The sequence below is a fragment of the Bubalus kerabau genome, chromosome 5 (assembly GCF_029407905.1).
Source record: "Bubalus kerabau isolate K-KA32 ecotype Philippines breed swamp buffalo chromosome 5, PCC_UOA_SB_1v2, whole genome shotgun sequence".
In the NCBI taxonomy this organism is placed as follows: domain Eukaryota; kingdom Metazoa; phylum Chordata; class Mammalia; order Artiodactyla; family Bovidae; genus Bubalus; species Bubalus kerabau.
In genome coordinates, this window is record NC_073628.1 from 101,492,553 (window position 1) to 101,511,772 (window position 19,220).

The 19,220-nt window shown below is 53.3% G+C and overlaps 2 protein-coding genes across 3 annotated transcripts; both read right to left on the reverse strand.

Moving 5' to 3' along the window:
• Positions 1–20: 20 nt before the first annotated feature.
• On the reverse strand, positions 21–5,738 carry THAP3 (THAP domain containing 3). The gene is made up of 5 exons (XM_055582421.1): positions 5,598–5,738; positions 2,989–3,181; positions 1,419–1,481; positions 959–1,063; positions 21–736 (listed from the first exon to the last, which is right to left on the reverse strand). Exons 1-5 carry the CDS (start codon positions 5,669–5,671, stop codon positions 452–454), a joined length of 720 nt encoding a protein of 239 aa, XP_055438396.1. The 5' UTR covers positions 5,672–5,738; the 3' UTR covers positions 21–451.
• An 861-nt stretch (positions 5,739–6,599) lies between these two features.
• PHF13 (PHD finger protein 13) lies at positions 6,600–14,987 on the reverse strand. 2 transcript variants are annotated; one of them, XM_055582428.1, is made up of 4 exons: positions 14,596–14,987; positions 11,896–11,997; positions 9,713–10,247; positions 6,600–9,190 (listed from the first exon to the last, which is right to left on the reverse strand). In XM_055582428.1, exons 1-4 carry the CDS (start codon positions 14,632–14,634, stop codon positions 8,964–8,966), a joined length of 903 nt encoding a protein of 300 aa, XP_055438403.1. In that variant the 5' UTR covers positions 14,635–14,987; the 3' UTR covers positions 6,600–8,963. The 2 variants fall into 2 exon arrangements, with proteins under 2 accessions (XP_055438403.1, XP_055438402.1); XM_055582427.1 differs by having other exon boundaries at positions 11,839–11,997.
• Positions 14,988–19,220: the final 4,233 nt, after the last annotated feature.

The window sequence follows — 19,220 nt, forward strand, 5'->3', positions numbered from 1 at the left end:
TTAAATAAAGGAGGCAGCACTCAGAGTAGGAAGACACTTTATTATGTTGCTCGCTCACACCGGCCGCACAGAGAGGTACTCCTGGGACAGAGTCAGCCGTCCAGGTGATGGAGGGGACACCTCGCTGCCTTAGGGTCAGCTAGCGCCCCACATCCCCCAACCCCAACCGGGGCCTACCTACCCCTCAGGGACATGGTCGGCCACACTGGCCCAGGGTGGTTCCAAGGACGCTCACCCAGCTTGTGCTAGAGAGGCAGCTGGGCTGTCACCTTCTGAAGGGAGAGCCAAGGTGTCCTGTTCAGGGCCCCAGCCTCCTCCCCGCCGGGGCCACCACACTCCCACTTGAGGCGGCGCTGGCCTGAGGGTCAAAGTGGGACCAAAAGGTCCACAGCCAGCGAGTCTGGAGACCATGGCCCCTCCTCTCAGAGGCTCAAACGGCCCAGTAGGCAGCTCAGCTCTGCTGTCCCAGCCGAGGCCTGGCCTGGAGTCCCGGCCGCCCTGCGAGGCGGGCACGCAGCCGGCTGCACATCCTCCGCATCACCAGCCTCTGGGCCTTCAGGCGCCTGCGGAGCTTTTCGTTCTCCTTCAGAGTCAGGAAGAGTTTTTTTTTCAGGGTGTCTAAGTCCAAAAGGGCATAGCTGTGATCGGACGGCTGTGTGGGGAGGCGCCTCTTCAGCTCTGGGGGGCTAGCTGGTTGACCAGGGACCCCAGAAGCTTCTGGTGTGTGTGGCGGGACCTGAGGACAGAGGTCAGTCAGGGACCAGAGCAGCGGCCAGGGACCTGAGGCCAAGGGGGCTCCCCTGACACCCAGAACTGCTGGGCCGCAGCTGTTCCAGGTCAAGTCTGAGGTCCAGGCTGGTGCTCTGGTTCGAGCACCAGTTTTCTTCATTCTGTTTGAAGCAAATCCCCTCAGACTGAGACCAGTCCTGTGCTGCCTTCACGCCCAGCCCAGCCTCACCTGTGCTCCTGGGCCTCCAACCTCGGGGGGCAGCTGCAGCACTTCAGCTGTCGTGTCCATCTTCCTCCCCAGGCCACACTCCCTGGAGCCCGTCTCAGGGAGGACCTGTAAAGACAGGGCGGAGCGAGCCGTTCATGGGTCCTCCCCAGCTGCTACTTATCCTGCCAGGAGTCCCTTCACACCACATGGGGGCTGCCAGGGCACCAGCAGGACAGCTAGCCTCCTCCACAGCCTGGGGCCAAACCTTTAGAAACGAGCAGGAGCCAGACTTGCGACTGGCTGCCACTGCTTGATACTGAACGGGAGAAGGAGGCATGGACGGCTTCGGCTTCTCCTTCTCTAGGAAAACGGAATCCAAGCCCCGACTTGTAAGGAAAGCATGATGAGCTCCAGTGGGCTGGCCTGGCGGGAAGGCGCAGGAGCTCAGTTGGAACACTTGTGACCAGCAGGGCAAACTCACCTTTCTCTCTCCAGAGGTGGCGTCTCCACTCCGGCCGGTAGGGTCCGTGTTCTCCCTCACCAGCTGCAAGAGATGCAGAGCTGCTGTGGACAGGCCCCGGGGTGGGCACAGGAGATCTGCACCAGAGGATCCATCAGGCCTCACCTGTCTCTGTCCCCACGCTCAGCCCAGCCCAGCTCTCCTCTCACCATCCACCAGTGCCCCTCCTCCACAGTCCCCAAACCCTGGGTCAGAGACCCACTGAAGCCAGGGACCTGGCATTCTTCAAGGGAAAACACCCAGCTCAAAGCCTGCAGTCCCCAGGCCTCCAAAGAACTGAGCAGAAGCCATGGGGACCACAATTTCAACTCCCCGCACCCCGACTCTGCCCCCAGGCACCAAAAGCACTAGAGGCAGGACCACAAACGTTTCCTTAGGGTTAACCTGTCATCACTGGCAGTGGAGCAGTTTCCTACAAATGCCATGGAAGTCATCACCCTGACTGAACAGGGCGGGTAGAGGGTTCCTGATCCATGATGGGAGTTTCAGATCAGCAAACCGTAATTTCCAGAGTCCCCGGTACCACATCCCTGCAGTCCACAATACTGTGCTGTGCACTTTATGTGTGCTAAAACAGCAGATCTCAGGGTAAGTGTTCTTACCATAATAAAGTAAGTATATATATATATAAAACAAAAGGCCTTCTACGTTTAAAAGAAAGAAGAGCTCCTCCATTAAGCGTCTACTTTGTGCCAAGCAATGTTCCTGGACATGGGAATAAAAGCCATGGAGCAAAGCCCAGCCCTCAGGGACCCCCTTAGCCCCTTAGACCACCTTTTCAACCCAACAGGTCTCCAGAGTTGGCCTGTTCCATCTTCTCATCATGACACCCACTTTTGGCTCAGGCCACTATGATCATCCTTACCTGTGATGCCACAGAGGCCTCTGAACCAGCCTCCAGAGGAACCTTCGGAAGTCACATCCCTCCCCACCAGCCTCCCTCCAAAAACCCACCTCCTGTCCAGGACTTCCCTGGTGGTCCAGGGGTTAGGGCTCTGCACTTCCACTGCAGGGGACAAGGGTTCAATCCCTGGTTGGGAAGCTAAGATCCCTGTATGTCAAGCCCTCCACCCCTTTGAAGAAAACCACTGCCTGTCCAAGGCTGTCACCACCTGGCCCTGTGCCCTCCACAGGGCCTGAGCTGCTGCTGCTCCTGAGCATGCCCAGATCCTGCCCCCACCCAGCCTCGCTCCACTGTCCCTGTCCCCCTCCAGCACTCCACCACCATCGTCCTCCTGTGCCCTGGACAGGAAAGTCCTCACCTCCCTCGAGCCCAAGTGAGGCCCCACAAAGTGAAGTGCAGAAAGAAACAAGCTCGTGGCCCCCTCCCCATCAGCTGCTTCCGTAGCACCCATCATGAAGTGACTTGTTTTTAAGGCAGCTTTGAACTGCAGATTTCCTAAAGCTCAGGGCCAGGCGGGGACCCTGGGCTTTGGACCTAGGGGCCTGACAGTTTTCAGCCTCTGCTGTCCGCGCAAATGACACCGGTGCCCACCCCACTGCAAGGTGGGGGACCCCCACGGCCATGCACCTGTGGGGGGCCCTGGAAGGCGAACACTGTGGGCACTGCGTTGTGCTTCAGGTTCTTGCGGTTCCCAAAGGCACTGAAGCACTCGGGCCGGAAGTGTTCGGAGCAGATGACCGTGTGCTGCTTGGGCTCGAAGTCGCCCCGGCCGATGTTCAGCACCCATTCCTTCAGCAGCTCCGGGCGGCTGAACGGGAACCTGGGGGCACAGCAAGGAGGCACGAGGGACTTGCGGGGCTAAACACACACCTTCAGGGTCCCAGGGACCTTCCGCATCCCTGCCCTGCATTTTACTGGACAGCCTGGAAAACTCAATAGCCTTGTCCTGTTAAACCACATCCTTCCATGTCGGGAAGCTTCCATCGTGGCTGCTGACAGCATCCTTAGCAGGATACCTGAGACCATGAACATGGCCAGAGCTTCAGTGAGGTGCTCCCAGAGCCACATCTGCCAGGCAGGCCTCCATTCCTGCTCCTGTGTGGGGAAGCAGGAGGGGAAGTGAGCCCACCCTCTTGGAACCTACATTCTAGAACAAGGAGACAGCCAGTACACCAGACAGTCACGGACCATGCAAGAATAGAATAGGAAGTGGTTGGGGAAGGCCACCTAGGAGGTGACACTGGAGCAGAGGCTGCAGAAAGTGGGACACAGAACAGCAACACGGGAACAGAAGGAAGAGCAAGTCCAAAGGCCCGAGGGTGTGAGGAGCCAACGAGGCAGGTCTGGCTGACACAGAGCAAGAAGAGGATGCAGGCCACTGTCAGAAGGGGGTTCCTGGAGGCTCAGGCCGAGGTGGAGCTGGAGAGGGTGGTGAGTGCAGATCTGGGGTGCATCATGAAAGCCAGGCAGAGAAGTTTGCCTGTGGGCTAAGAAGCAGAGGAAGGACTTTCAAGTGCTGAGATTGTGGGGGAGGGGCAGCTTGGGGGGGATCAGCAGTTTGGTTTTATTAATATACATGAGATGTTAAATTTCAGGTGCCTTTTAGATGTCCACGTGCTGAAGCTGAGTGGCAGGGGGCCAAGAGTTGTCTGGAGTTGTCACCATGCGGGCATCCCCATGTAAAAGGTGGCAGAGCCATAAGCCTGGGTGAGATGGCTGCCCTGGGGAGCCAGTGTGGACAGGGATGGGACAGCGGCACAGCCTGCACCCTGAAGTGCTCCAATATCTGTCTGGAGTTGGAAATAAGCAGAATCTACCCAAGAAGACTGAGAAGGGACACTGTGACAAAGGAAGAGAACAAGAGGTGTCCCAGAAGCCAGGTGGTAGATGGCCTCAAGGGGTCAGCAGTCTGTTGTGTCATAGGCTGCAGAGAAGGGCCAATGGGACTTGACCGAGCTAATTTTGGGAGTGGTGGGGTACAGGCGCTGGAAGACAAGACCCAGCAAAGATGCCCCAAGTCTCGTACCCGTGATGGCCAAAAAACAGAGGGGCCCAAATTCCCTTCAATTGTAGAACAAGTTGGTTGGAGTAAATATACTCCTGGATCACTACACAGCAATGAAAAGGATGAACTTCTGCGGCTGCTTCAGGCCACATGAAGGACTCACAAGCACAGTGATGAGTGAAGGACAGGAAAAAGGACAGCGTGTGGCTCCATTCAGTGAGGCTCCAAACAGGCCAAGGCAGTCCCCTCTGTCCCTTACCCTTGGGGACTGAGTGAAGGGCTGGAAGGGGGTGCGTTTCCGGGTCTCCTGGGGGCTTCTATGTTCTAAACTCTTGGCAGTCACACCGGGTGTTCACTTGGTTAAATTGTGTGCTTATAAATTGTGCACTTTTCCGTAGGCGTGTTACATATCAATAGACATACTCACGTTAAAAAAGAAAACGCTTAGAGGAGACCAAGTGTAGATGAACAGAGCGCAGCCCTTTGGAGTCACACTCTGAGCAGGATGGAGGAAGGCGCTGTGGCTAGAACCAGCAAGAAAGTGTGCAACACTCTACCCATCGATGCGCAAGCGGCCGTGCACTCGGCCGGGTCCCACACCTGAGGGGCGCGGGGCGCGCAGGGACAGACTCCAGAAGTCCTACCATCCTCCTGCGGCTCCAGCAAAGGTCGCGCGTCCCGGCCCCGCGCCCCACCCGCCTGAACGTTCTCATTCCTCCACCACGCCTTTCCTTTCCGATTAGAGACCCGGAGAGGTGAGCAGAGCGCGCAGCGCACCACACACCTAAGGGAGGTTAGCATCGCTCATCTTGCAGCAAATACTGCACACTTAACTACGTCCCAGGCTGCACAGTCCCTGGGCCGCGGAGGGGACGCATGCCAAGTCACCGCAAGGGCGCAGCGCTGAGCGCGCACCAGGCCCGCCACCGCCTCCCCCGACCCAAGAGAGGCTGTGCGCCCGCGGGCGTTACTCAGCCTCTCCAACCGTCTCCCTGCACGCCCAGGCGGCCGAGGTGGTGCCGGGCTTCTTGGACCAGAACCTCGCCACTCCCCGGGGGGCCGCCGCCCCTCCGCAAAGGGCTCGGCCGCACGTCCTTTGGCCTCCCGGCGGTCGGGCAGCGGCCCGAGTGTCCCCAAGCCTGTCGCGCCAGGCCTGGCGCTTCCGCGGGGGCCGCGGTCATCGGCCTGGGCGAAGCGGGCCCCCGCGTACCCCGGTGCCCCCGCCCCTCACCGGTGGAAGGTGAGCTGCTTCCTGCGATTGCTGTAGCGGTTGCAGCACTGCCGGGCCGCGCACGACTTCGGCATCTCCAGACGCCAGGCCCGGCTGCCCCAAACAAAGATGGCGGCGGCGGGGCCTGCGGGGCGCGGCAGCGACTCCGGGAGGGGCGGGGTCATGGGACGGGACGGGGCTGACCGGCGGAGGCGGGGCGAGCGACTGGGGCGGGGCCTGCCGGCGACAGGCCCTCGAGAGAGGGGCGGGGCCTCCGTGAGGGGCGGGGCTTGCAGGGAGGCTGGTGAGTAAAGGCGGGCCGGGTTATGTTCCTTAGCCAGCATCTCGTGCACAGTGCCCGCGACCCGGTCAAAGGGTGCTTCAACGCACGGCTCAGACCGGACATACCCGATGCAGGTTTTACCCTAGTTACGCTGAAGCGTCACCCTCACCTCCTTGCTCTGAGCCTCCAAAATTCACACACACACACCCAGTTCTGGACAACTGGAAACCAAAGGCAGGCTCACCGGCCACCGAGGGCAGTATTTTCAACATTTCAGTAGGTGTTAATTCATAGATTTCGGCTGCTCCAATGTCACAGAAGAAAGTACTAGTTGACCATTAGCTGGTCCCAGATTGGCTAGGCAGACACAGCTGACTGACAGAACAGGCTCAGCCCCTTGGGACCCCCAAGTGGAAGGACAGAATGAGTACAGGGCAGATTCTAATCCCACCTGCATAAGCTTAGAGATGGCTGCAGCTTTTACAATGCAGGTTAACCACTCACTGGGATTTAAGCTAATGTACAATGTGAAGAAATTGTGAAAGCTATTCATGTCTCTTCATGCTGTGGTTTGTTTCTGGAGAATTTACTAGAAAAGTGTATTAAGGGATGTGAGAATGTTTCATCCTGCTAAACCAAACTCACTCTTAACTTCCCAAGTCTTCATGTAACCATGATTTTGGGAGTTGGTGATGAAGGGTCAGTCCTTCAGCACAGAACACAAACACCTAGACATGAACCTCAAAGTAGCAATATATTTATTTACAAAATATACAGTTTCACAGAAACAGCTTCGCTTTATACACATAAACTTTATAATTACACAGAACAATGTAAACGATGTTAAGTGTCTGGCCTGGCCAAAGCCTACGGGAGGGACTTGCTTTGGGGATGACAACTTTCCCTCCCTTCTCCATCAGCCACCAACCAGGAACCCAGAGATGGGCCATACCTAATTTGCATAAAGCTGATTGCAGCTGCCCAGCTCAATCTAAGAGAAAAACCGTGGTGTCCTGACTTCTTAAGACACCACCCACAGGGATAACTCTGTTAAAAGAACAAAAGCAAATGAAGGAAACAGAAATCGAGATGAGTATCAAATGCCTTCCAGAGGCGTCACCAGGAACTGAGTCTTCTAAGAGCAATATGGTAATTGCCAAGACTGGCAGCTCCACCCTAAAATCACACCTATTCTTAAACAGACTTGTAAAACTGGGGAGTTTTTTTTTTTAAGAGAGAAACACTTGGAAACTTTGGCTACTGTCATGGTGAAGACAAAGGACAGGCAATGTCACGGTGCAGATCTTTGGCAAATTTCTCTCCAACTTTTCCTGGACTTTTGCCCTAGTCAGAGCCAGACGGTTGTCTGGGGAGAAGATTGTTTCTAAGCCAGCTCCTTACTATTTTTCTCTAGAGCAGAACATCTCCCTTGGGGCTCTTCACAATAAAATGGATTTCAAAAACTATTTCTCTCTCTTTTTGTGTTAATAGAAACAACAGAATTAAAAATAAAACAAAAAAGGCAGTTGGCTGGTCAAGCATGAAAGATACTAGGACAAAATATAGGCTCCGATCAGCCAATTACAGTTCAACCCCCCGGTGCTTCAGTGAGAGAACGTGGACACAAGTCCGCCTGATGGCCCTACACATGGGGACCACGTAGAGAAGTCCCCCCGTGAGAAGACTGAGGCTCCATCTTGATGTCAATAAATATGCCTGACTTGGGCACCCTTCCCTCTTCATGCTTCGTGAGAAATAATGTTTATGAAGACACACTCATCAATGTACAAAAAAAAACAATTTTGAGAACGAGTATTTAAACTGCTCGAGTAACGTCAGTTTCGAGGAACACTGACGCCCTCCCTCTCCCTCAAGCCTGAGAGCCATCAGTGTCCCGCCACATGGCCCTCCGTTGGAGGCCCGCCGGGCTTCCAACTCCCTGGCCTCTCCCGAGCTGGCCTGCACAGGGGTCGCCTCGGTCCAGGGCCCCTTTAGATCTAAGGAACTTTGCAAAGTTCAGTGGTACCTTCCTGGAGGCCAGCGTTACCATCTCACTCACTCACCAACTCAAACCAAAAAAATGCTTCAAAAGTCCTAACCTTGCCCCGTGGAACCAGCAGGCCAGCCTGTACGAGGGGCATACTATATCCATGAGGGAGGCCTTCCTCCCCTTTTCCCTCCCCCCGCCCACTATGTGGAGAACACCCTCCCCCAGAGACTGCCTAACCTTTAATACCGCTGCTAGAACAAAGTGAGGGGGGAGAGACAAGGAGAGGATCCGGGCGCCCCCTCACTTGAAAACAGCTTGCTGGGCACCCCCAGGACCTCCAAAGCCAACTGGAGAGGAAGGGAACCCAGGCAGAAGTCTGCCAATACTTTTGGCTATTTCGTGCAAAGAGACAGGTTTTTTTACATCGTGCAAAACAGGAAACTGAGTTATGAACATGGGCCATCATGACCCCACCCCCGAACCAACCCCCTTTCCACAGAGAAGCAGCTGCATAGTGTCCCCTTTAACGAACTGAAGGAAACCTGGGGCTCACTAGCGAGCTCACCACCCCTGGGTGAGGCCAGGGACTCCAGCCCCAGGAGAACAGGCATCCCCTAAGGCAGGGGAGAGGGGAACAACTGAGGGAGGAGCGGCTTTGATGGTTGCTGTACAGACACTTATGGTAAAAGACGGACTGGAGAAGTTCACACGTATGGCGGTTCATAAACAGGCCGGGGAAACAACATCTCCTCGCGCCAACACAGCGGAAGCAGGAGTAACAGCCAGCACTTGTTCCGACTGGCGGGGGTTTGTCAACAGTGAGAGCAAAAATGCACAACGACCACACACCCTCATGTTCGGCTGGACCAAACCCGCTGCGTTTGGGTGTGCAGTCCACCTCCACTGCAGAGACCATGGCTCCAGCAGCAGCTCTGGGCAACAAGGATTTTATTCAGTCACTGGCTATGTACAGTTTATACCTTGGACAGCTGGTCCTTTCGTGTAGGCACCTGAACGGCAGGGGTCTGCCCGCGCTGGAGCTAAGAGTCCTGTGCTCAACTAAGACCAGGGCCAGCAGGCCCCCAGTCCCTTTCGACTCCTCGCCCTCCAGCAGTCAGTCCAGAAACAGCTTCCGGGAGCCCATTCGGGACCGGTTGGAACGGCGGATGTCAAACTTGGAGTCCCGGCACTTTTGGCAGACAAACACTTCCGGAACGTTGGACTTCCGGATCTTTGCACAGGACAGGTGAATCCAAGTGTGGCACTCGTTGCACTCTATCATGGGGCGGCCAGCAAACGGCTTCATGCAGAAGCATGTGACCAGGTCCCAGGAGTCGTCATCTGAAAGCAGAGAACCATGTAAGAGTGGGAAAATCTCTCACAACACCCCTAATCAGAACCCCTCCCATCAGGAAAGCCACTCTCCAAAGGGACAGGGCAAATGAGCTGCAGTGACACCAATTTCAAGTTTCAGGGTGATACTTCCCGCTCTGAAAATGCACGTGTGCACAAAAAGCACTGAAATGTGTGGTACGAGGAATCCCCACAAGGTGCTTACTCATGAGCTATGTTATTTTCACATTTTGAGGCCTGCTCTGGAATGTTCGCTGTCTTCAGCTGTGATCATCCCCTCCTAAACATCTCGGCATCCGCCTTCTCACACCCTTTCCCCTGAAGGTGGTGGGGTATGCTCCCCTGTCCCCTTCCAAGGAAGGAACCATCACACTGAGACCCCGCACCTCATGGCAGGCGCATGGGATCTCAGCTCCTCGACCAGGGATCGAACCCACAACCCTTGCAGTGGAAGGGGAAGGTTAGGGCCCTGAAACCCCGCTCTTAGCATCCCACCTCTGGGCCACTCACCAGAATCCACCATGATGTCTTCGTCGTTGCCCGTGCTGTCTTCGTCCCGGAACACCACCTGCTTGCCCTGCCGGACGATAGTCCGTTTGCCTTCAGTTTTTATTTCTTTGACCTGCTCCGGTGACACTGTGGTGCAAGACCCACTGGAAGGAGTATCAGAGTCCCAGCCTGAGCAGGGGTCTCCAGCGGCCTGGGGGATATCCTGCAGAGTGGGGCTCGTGGGGGTTTCTGCATATGGGTCGGCGGCTTCCAGCTGCAGCAAGCCCCCCACGTAGCCCTCCTTCCCAGGCACGTCAGTGTCCCTTCGCTTCCTCTTCTTCTTCTTCTTCAGCTTGTCGGTCTTCTTTCTGTCTAGCAGGAAGTTACTAGGCTTGGCTCGCTGCAGGAGGGTGGGCTGCAGGTGGCCAAAGCAGCGGTCAGAGACCGGCAAGGGCACGGTGGACGAGATGTCGGCAAAACCGGCATCCCAACCATCACTGTCGATGGTGCCAGCAGTGCTGTTGGCGGGGCTGGGACTGCTCCTCAGAGGGACTTCCTGAAAGGACAGAGGAAACACGGCGGCTTCTGATTATTTCAACTAGCCTCCAATCCCAAGAGCTGGCCCTGAGCAGAGCTTCCCCAGGACCCCGCCCTCCCCACTCCCCACCAGGTCAGGTCCGCAGATGTGGGAAACAAAGAACCCAGAGCTCCTCAGCTCTCACCAGTGCTATTCTTTAGGAACACCATCACCAGGATTTAGTGTGTCCTTCCAACTACAACATGAACCCACAAGCGGGACCTCCAGCCCTGGGTGAACCCTCACCAAGAACTTAGTTGATACTCAATCCACTTCTGTGACAGGAGTGCCAAAGACACACCCTCAAGCTCTTATCTTTCCTGATTTTACAATCTCCCCCACAACTGTCCTCCCAAAGGATGTACATTTTAATTAAGTGAACGTAAATTAATGGTGAGAATGTTCTGACACTTTTCTTTAAAAACCTGGAGGCATCTCAAAATACTGCAAAATCCAAGTATGTAATTACTGCCCCAAAGCAGTGAGTTCCTCTCTGATTCCTTCAGGTCAATCAAGCAAACTGCTACTGTTTGTTGATGTGTGAACAGTAGCAGCATTCATGTAGGCATTATCCACCTAGCTGGCAGTGGAAACAATAACCCAGTGCTGGGATCTGGCCTCCTAAAAATACTGGATTCCTTTGTCTTGAGCCTTGCACAGTATGAACCAGGCCCCTGAAGTCTGAGCACCCTGGCAGCACTGGTCCACCTGCCCATTTCTCAGCAAGGAAAAAATGCCTTAATTTACATGGGATTCTGGCCACGAGTCCCTGAAGATTCTGTAATGACACCAACCAGGAGGCCACCCACCAGGTAGGACAGGGTGGACTGGGCCTGACCCTTTGATCTGCTTGAACCCCAGGCTCCACCACCAATGAGCCTGTACCCAGAGTAAGGAGTTCCCTCTCTGTGTCATCTCCAGTGTCCTCATCTTCAAAATGGAAGAGAAAAAATAAATACAAAAAACAAATAGGGAATCCCCAGGAAGTCCAATAATTAGAATTCAGCACTTTCACTGCTGGCCCTGGGTTGGATTCCTGGTCGTGGAACTAAGATCCTACAAGGCATGTTGCACAGCCAAAATAAATAAACTACTAATGAAAAGGATATAAGTAAAAGCTCCTACTTCGTATCATTATAATGGCCAAAAATAGTGCCTAGCCACAGTAAGCTCTCGGGGATTCCCTTGTGGTTCAGTAGGTAAAGAATCTGCCTGCGATGCAGGAGACCCCAGTTTGATTCCTGGGTTGGGAAGATCCAATGGAGACGAGATCGGCTACCCACTCCAGTATTCTGGCCTGAAGAATTCCATGGACTGTATAGTCCATAGGGTCGCAAAGAGTTGGACATGACTAAGTGACAGTAACCTCTCAATAAACATTGGACATTAGGAAGATATCAGTTAGATTATCTGTAAGCAAACTCTGAAAGTTTATCGAACCATTTCTAGGCAAGTCTACATTTTCCATCCGTTTTAGGGACCACTTCCCAGGCTCGTCTAAGTCTGTAAGAAAGATTTCTGCCTGACTATTACAGCTCAAGTCCTCCCATTCAACCCCTTCCAGACCCACCATCTTGTCAAAAACTCTGGTTTTGCTGCCAGCAAGGTCTCTGAAGTGCTGAATTACCTCCTTTGGATAAGGGATGTAGCCTGCATAGGCCAAGACAAAGGTGCAGAATTTGTTGAAATCCTCCACGGTCCTGCGCCGCTTGTAACTGGGGGAGTACTCCTGTTAACAGCGAGAAAAGGGAGCATGTTTGGAAGTAGACACTTACAGGTGACATCAAAGAAACGACACTAAACAGGCTGGAGCTTTCATAGTCTGCCACTCAAAAACACACTGCTAGGTTTACAAACACTCTAGAAACAAGATAAGGTAAGTTTGGGTCAGGAATTAACAGTTTTCAGAAGGTTGAAAGAGGAGGTATGCGATGCTATGCCAAGAATACTGGGAAACTGGTTAGGAGATAAAAGACTGTACAAAAGTCTATTTATTAGCGCTCATGTGGCATTTTCTGACATTATCTATTAAGTTTCTACAGGCCTATTGAGAGCCCTAATAATTAACTTTTTTTGCCACAAATTTTCCACTTTGAAGATAAACTGCTGCAGCTGAAGTATTTTAAGTGACTTTAGAAGTGAACTACTTTTCAACCTGCAGAGCTCAGACCTGGAATCCTGGACCTGAATCTTGCCTGACCCCTCCCCAGGCAGGGCTGCAGGAGGACCCCCTCCTCCTACCCAGCTCTCTCCTCCAGAGGAGACACTTCCTGCTGGTCCCTCTGGCTCCTCCAACACCCCCCAACCCAGAGAACAAACCAGAAACAATCCTGCTACTACCATTTAGGAAACCTAACTCTGTATATAATTACAGTCACTAAAAGCCGCCTGCAATGCAGGTTCAATCCCTGGGTGGGGAAGATGCCCTGGAGGAGGAGAAGGCAACCCATTCCAGTATCCTTGCCTGGAAAATCCCCTGCTCAGAGGAGCCTGGAGGGCTACAGTCCTGCAGGCTTAAGGACTTGGACAAGACTTAAGGACTGAACAACAAACCATTTGCATACTGAAGATGAAATACTAGAAATTTTGGCTTGTGTGTCCCATCCCCATTCAATTAAGAATTGCCCTCAATAAGAACTGATTCTCTGCTGAGAAAGAGGAGCTGGGAAGAAAAAGATTATTTGCTACTAAGCAAAACAACTGTGCTTTTCTTCGGTTCATTTGACTAGCGTATTTTACTTAGGTTTTCTTTAAGCACTTTATCACCCACCTCAATCCCATCCTTAGGAGTTCAGCTAACATTTCCAGAGCCGAGGGGCCCACTCCCCACTCGGATGAAAGTAGGGGGAGGAGATGACGGGGTGGGCTCCAGCTTCTGCCCTAGTCCAACCACCCCCGCCCCCTCAGTCCAGCGCGCCCAGAAAACAGCGCGGGCGGCCTGCTACCCGCAGGTCTCCTTCCAAGGGCTCCACTTCTTTTTATTTTCTCAACTCGGTGCTAGCAAACCGCCTCTGCCCTCAGCCCTCGGCCGCCCAGACCCGGAGAGGCGCGCAGAACAGCGGCGAGGCAGAGTCCGCGCGGTACCCAGCGCTTCCAGAGCCGGGGAGACCCTGCCCCCACCCGCAGGGAGAACTGACCGCCCTCCCTCCGGCTGGGTGGGAGGGCTGCGGCCCTCAAACTCGCGGGGAGAACTTTTATTTCGGCGGGGAATGTGCTTAAGTGGGTCAGTGGCCGGGACTCAGTGGATGGCGGCGGTGCCCTCGGGCCCGGGGCGGGGGACCCGCGCCGCTCCTACCGCGCCGGCCGCCCCGGCCCCGCCAACGCCGCCCGTAAGAAAAGCAGATGGCGGTGCGGCCCCCTCCCCGCCCTCCCGCGGAAGCCGCTCCTCGCCGACAAGCGGCCCCGGAAGGTGCGGGGCCCATCCCGCGGGGGAGGGGGCGCGAGTAGCCGGGCAGGATTCGGGGTCCGGGACTCGCAGGCCCCGCGAGCCCCCGAGGCGGCAGAGCGGCGGACTAGCCCGCCCGGCGCCGCCTCCCCTCCCCCACCCGCCGGCGGCCGGACCCGCACCCCGGACTCGGCGAGCTTCGGGAGAGGGAGGGGACCGCGGCGGGGGCCCCGGGGGTTGGGGGGCGGCCGGGAGAACCGAGGGCCGATCCCCGGAAGGAGGGGGAGCCGAGGCGGGGCGAGCCGAGCTCGGGGGAGGGGGCCCTGGAGGGGGAGGCAAACGCGCCGGGGGTGGGAGCACCGCTCAGGCCCCCGCAGGGGTGGGGACCCTGAAGGACGAGCCTCCCCCACCCTAGCCAGAGGGGGCGGGGGCCGAGCTGGAGTCAGGGGGCGGGGCGCGGGCCACCGGGCTCGGGGGGATTAGAGGAGGAGGCGGGGGGCGCGCGGAGCGGAGTCCCCGTCCGAGGAGGGCCGCGAGCCCCTCTGGGAGGGGGTGGGTAATTCCTCCGGAAAGCGGGAGCGCAGGGCGGAGGCGGCTCGGACTGAGTCCCCGGGGGCGGGGAAGGGGGAAGCCAGGCCGGCGAGGAGGGGCCGGGGGCGCAGACAGGTCCCCCGGCTACGCAAGGCCGGGGAGGGTGGGCGCGGCGACCACGGGGAAGGGGCGCCGGGAGGACGCGGACGCCCGCGGAAGGGACGCCGAGGATACGGGAGGCGGGGAAGACCGGGCGCGGGCCCGAGTGGGGGGCGGGGTTGGGCGCCTGGGGGGCGACGAGAGATAGCTGGGGGAGGGGAGAACGGCGCTCGGCCGGCGGAGGTCCGCCTTCGGGAGCACCGGATCGGCCTGAGGGTGGTCAGGGGCTGTCGGGACGCAGCTCTCACTCACCTCCGGGTGGAAAGCGGCGGCGCAGGAGTCGGAGTCCATGTTCAGGGTGGGGGGCGGCGACCGCGGACTGCAGGGGCCGGGATGCGGACGCCGGGCCACGGGGCCGCTCGGAGCCGGGGGCTCTGGCGGCCGCGCAGCGCGAAGGCGGACCCGGGAGGGGTCGCCCCGACTGGAGATGATGGGGGGGGGGGGTCCGTGTGTCGCGTCCTGGACACTATACTCTCGGGCTGGCGGCTCCACAGCCGAGCGGAGTTGTCGATGCAGGTCCTGCGACCAGCGCGACTAGAGAGGCGGGAGAGTCGCTGCGGGGGGCGGCGGCGGCGGCGGCGGCGAGCGGGAACCCGACCGGCTCCCCGACCTGACGCCCAGTTCGGCTCGTGTCTCGGGAGGGAGGGCGGGAGAGCCGCGAGGGCTGCCGGGAAATGTAGTCTGGGAGCGACGGAAAGCGGACGGCGAGGGGGTGGGCGCGAGGCATTGTGGGAGTCATAGTCCTCGGCTCCACCGCTGAGGCGCACAAAGGCCCCTTCGGGGACTCCAACCCCCAGAGAGCTCCGCGGCGGCTGCTTGGTCTATGGAGGCAGTGGCTCGGGGACCTGAGACCGCCGGAGCGGGGGAGGTGCGGGGACTCGCGCCGGCTCGGCGATGGGGGAGGGGCGGCGCAACCCAGAGCGCCTCGGTCTCCGCGGGGGCGGGGTGTCAGGGGTCGCCCCCGCGGGTGGGGGCGGGGCTGACGGCCTTGGTCGTGGTGGGCGGCGGCTGCGCCTCCTCTTTCGCCTTTGGGACTTGGGGTATGTACCCCTTGTGGGGCTGGGGTCTCCACAGCCGGGCGGGGACGGCGGGCTTTGACGTCGCAGCCGCCCCACGGCTGACTCCCCGCGCCTCGGACCGGGCGAAGCGAACTTGTTTTCACGGCTGTGCCTTTTTCTGGCCGGCTCCGGGGCTCCGGGACCGCGGACCGAGGCCGAGAGGGGTGGGACCGCCCGAGTCTCCCCCATAGCAAACACTTCGAAGTGTCGGGTTACCAGCGCATTTTAAAAAACTACACCAGTGTTGCCGGTGTTTTAGAAAGTGTTTTAAATACGTGTTTTAAATACGCTTTTTTTTTCCCTCTCATTCGCCTAACCTTGACATCAGTCCTGTTTTTTAACTTTGCATTGACTTAGTTCCTGAATGTATTCTTCGCAGGATTACAACAGTGGGTGAGGCGAAAACCCGATAGAGATATAGAGATACTTGGCATTGACATTGACTTTGTTTACTGATATTTAACTGAGTTGGCTGTATTTAAATACTGGACCGCAGAGTATTTTACAACTTTATATGTTGAAGGTTGATTGACTCTGAACACTTAGTTGAAAATTAACTGCTCTGATAAACTTACCATGAAGAGGCCTCAAGTACTTTAATATTTTTAATAACCATTTGAAAAAAGTCTATATATGAAATGTAAATAATTCAATAACATATTAGGTGGCTTCGAAGACAAACTGTTAAACAGGAATGACATAAAATTTTAAATTCAGATCAGAAAACTAACTTATCTACATACTAAATCAGAAAGATGATGGGAAGAAATCCTAAAAAATTAGACTATTTCCGTGGTAGTAAATGCTGCATTGGTTGTCTATTGCTGTTTGGATGGTTAAGATAATTCTGATGGAAACACTTAGTGGTTAAGAGGCTGATTTATCTTAGAACTACTTCTCTAAGCCTTTAATACCTTAGCTATAAAATGTTTTACTTGCCTCAATAAATAGTTGTTTACTTTTATCATTGTTGCTACTTTTTAAAATATTTCAGCAAGATCTTCAAAGATTGGAGAGCTCCCCAGAAGTGATAGTAAATTGAGGTGCTTTACAAAGCTAGTAAGATAAAAACAGGCATCAGATTTAGCCTGTGAAAACATTAACACCTTCTCACAGAGTCCTCACATTTAGGTGACTTAGCCAGATTTGGAATGTTATCTGATCTCTGTTGCCAGAGCAAATGTCCTGAGATTTGCCAGTTTCGCCAAGGGTCATATTCACCAGAGCAACTTGTTTTGCCTAAATATGAAAGGGCCAAGAAGAACATTATCCTACTGCTAGTTTAAAGGTGTAAATACCAAGAAAAGAATAATTATGAGAGGCAAAGTCCAAATGAATAGGGGAATTTTTTTTAAAAGATCATTATTCCCTAATAGTATAACTTTTCACATAATAAACATTAACCCCCCCAATTAAGAAACTGATATAAAGAACTTACAATAATAACGGACTTGATGACAAAAGAACCTAGAATTCAGGGATCTATATTGGACCACTCAGTCACACTAAGAAAATCCCAGAAAATATCATGTGACAGTGATAACTTGCTTAGGGTAGGTATCCAATAGTTATTTTGTGACTAAGTTCTTAGTATACAAAGATGGGCTTTCCCTGGTGGCTCAGCACTAATGAATCCACCTGCCAACTCAGAAGATGTATCCATCCCTGGTCCGGGAAGATCCCCTGAAGAGGAAATGGCAATCCACTCCACTATTCTTGCCTGGGAAATCCCATGGACAGAGGTGCCTAGCAGGCTATATAGTCCATGAGGTGGAAAAAGAGCTGGACACGATTTAGCAGCTAAGCAACAATACCACCATAAAGGTGACCAGTATACCTGGTGTACTCTGATTCTCTCCCTACCTGTCACTCCAGTGAAATAGAAAACTTAATGGAGGAAGACATTCTTTATCCCTCCTTCCTTTGATTCCTGTTAGAAATTTAGCTTTTGAAGAAGATATAGATGTTAATACCTACCATCCCTTGCCTCAAAAAAGGACTATAACACCAATAACTGACCCAAATTCAATAGCATAATATATGTAGCTGCAGGGATAATAAAGGTGGTTTCCTCTGAATGACAGGCTTAGGTTTCTTCAACATACTCAGTTTATCAGGTATTCTCTACTATTCTTGGGTTCCAGGGAGCAAATCTAGAATTCCATGATTCATGCAAGAGCATTAGCCACAGTAGCCATATCTTTGTTTTCTGCTTAAAAAAAAAAAAAAAAAAACTGCTACTGAATACTAATTCTCAGATGATTATAGTTACTCAGGGAAGAGGAAGAAAAAAGCCAACATTAGCACAGGTTGTGACAAGTTTTAAAATACTAAGAATACCATGGTTTCCCAGTAAGTAACTTGAGAATGTAGTTATTTTAATTGAGTTACCAAATATAGCTTCACCTTCCTAAATCTCACTCTACACTGCATTCACTTGGGGGAAACTCAGGAATGCTTTTCTGCTTCTGTTTTAACTCAGCCTGAATATGGTTATACACAAAAGATATATTTTTACAGGAATTATTTTTTGGTGTTTCATCTTTTCACAGTTTAATAGGATATTCTTATGGGTTCTTAATGGGTTTTCCTACCCATAGTTTTCTGCCTTTCTCACTTCCAATTCCAGGAGAGGAAAATAAGTGAAAATTCCTCAAAATTGTATTTTGAACTTTTAGTACCTTGCCTACTGTATGAATGTGTGAATAATTTTTTAATACTTATTTTTATTTATTTGGCTTTTGTTGTTGTTCAGTTACTCAGTCACTCAGTTGTGTCCCACTTTGCGACCCTATAGACTGTAGCACACCAGGCTTCCTTGTCCTTCACCATCTCCTGGAGCTTGCTCAAACTCTTATCCATTGAGTCAGTGATGCCATCCACCCATCTCATCATCTGTTGTCCCCTTCTCCTGCTGTCAATCTTTCCCAGCATCAGAGCCTTTTCTAATGAGTCGGTTCTTCCATCAGGTGTCCAAAGTACTGGAGAGCTTCTGCATCAGTCCTTCTAATGAATATTCAGGATTGATTTCCTTTAGGATTAACTGGTTTGATCTTGCAGTTCAAGGGACTCTCACCTTCTCCAACACCACCGCTCAAAAGCATCAAGTCTTCAGCATTCAGCCACCTTTATGATTCAACTCTCACATCCATACATGACTACAGGAAAAACCGTAACTTTGACTAGATGGACCTTTGTTGGCAAAGTAACGTCTCTGCTTTTTAATATGCTGTCTAGGTTAGTCATAGCTGTTCTGCCAGATCTTAGTTGTCGCATGCAGGATCTTCTGTTGCAGCATGTGGACCCTATTTTCCCAACCAGGGATGGAACCCAGGCCTCCAGCATTAGGAGCACCGAGGTTCAGCCCCTAACCACCAAGGAAGTCTCGGTGTGAATAATTTTAAATTGTTAATAAATAATTTCTAAACTGGTCTTGTCAACTTTTCATATAATGATGAAAATTAGATGTGCATAGATGAATCAAATGGATTTCTCATGTTTTGGTTTATACAGGTAAAATATAAAGATTAATAGGTAACACTATGTCCCAAACAATTTAAATGTTTTTATTTGTAGCATGTCATTTTCATATAATACTACACTTAATAATTAACAGAATACTGTAATATTCCTTAAAGGAAAAAAATTATATGTAATAAGTACATTACAAACCACATCTTAGGCAGCCCAGAATCAGAAAAAATTCAGAATGTCTAATTGGGAAAAGGTACAATCTCTTTTTGACTTTATAAATGCTACAGTATTTATAAATACTGTTCCTGTCCCCTTCATGGATCACAGCCTTGTCATGGCACACAG

Excerpts from the sequence above, each read along its gene's own strand:
- PHF13 (XM_055582427.1), bottom strand. The coding sequence starts at position 14,634 with ATGGACTCCGACTCCTGCGCCGCCGCTTTCCACCCGGAG. Across the intron at positions 11,998-14,595 it reads CCGCCGCTTTCCACCCGGAG|GAGTACTCCCCCAGTTACAA; the intron begins GTGAGTGAGAGC and ends CGCTGTTAACAG. Across the intron at positions 10,248-11,838 it reads CCAGAGTTTTTGACAAGATG|GAAGTCCCTCTGAGGAGCAG; the intron begins GTGGGTCTGGAA and ends CTGTCCTTTCAG.
- THAP3 (XM_055582421.1), bottom strand. The coding sequence starts at position 5,671 with ATGCCGAAGTCGTGCGCGGCCCGGCAGTGCTGCAACCGCTACAGCAAT. Across the intron at positions 3,182-5,597 it reads AAGCAGCTCACCTTCCACCG|GTTCCCGTTCAGCCGCCCGG; the intron begins GTGAGGGGCGGG and ends CTGTGCCCCCAG. Across the intron at positions 737-958 it reads TTGGAGGCCCAGGAGCACAG|GTCCCGCCACACACACCAGA; the intron begins GTGAGGCTGGGC and ends CTCTGTCCTCAG.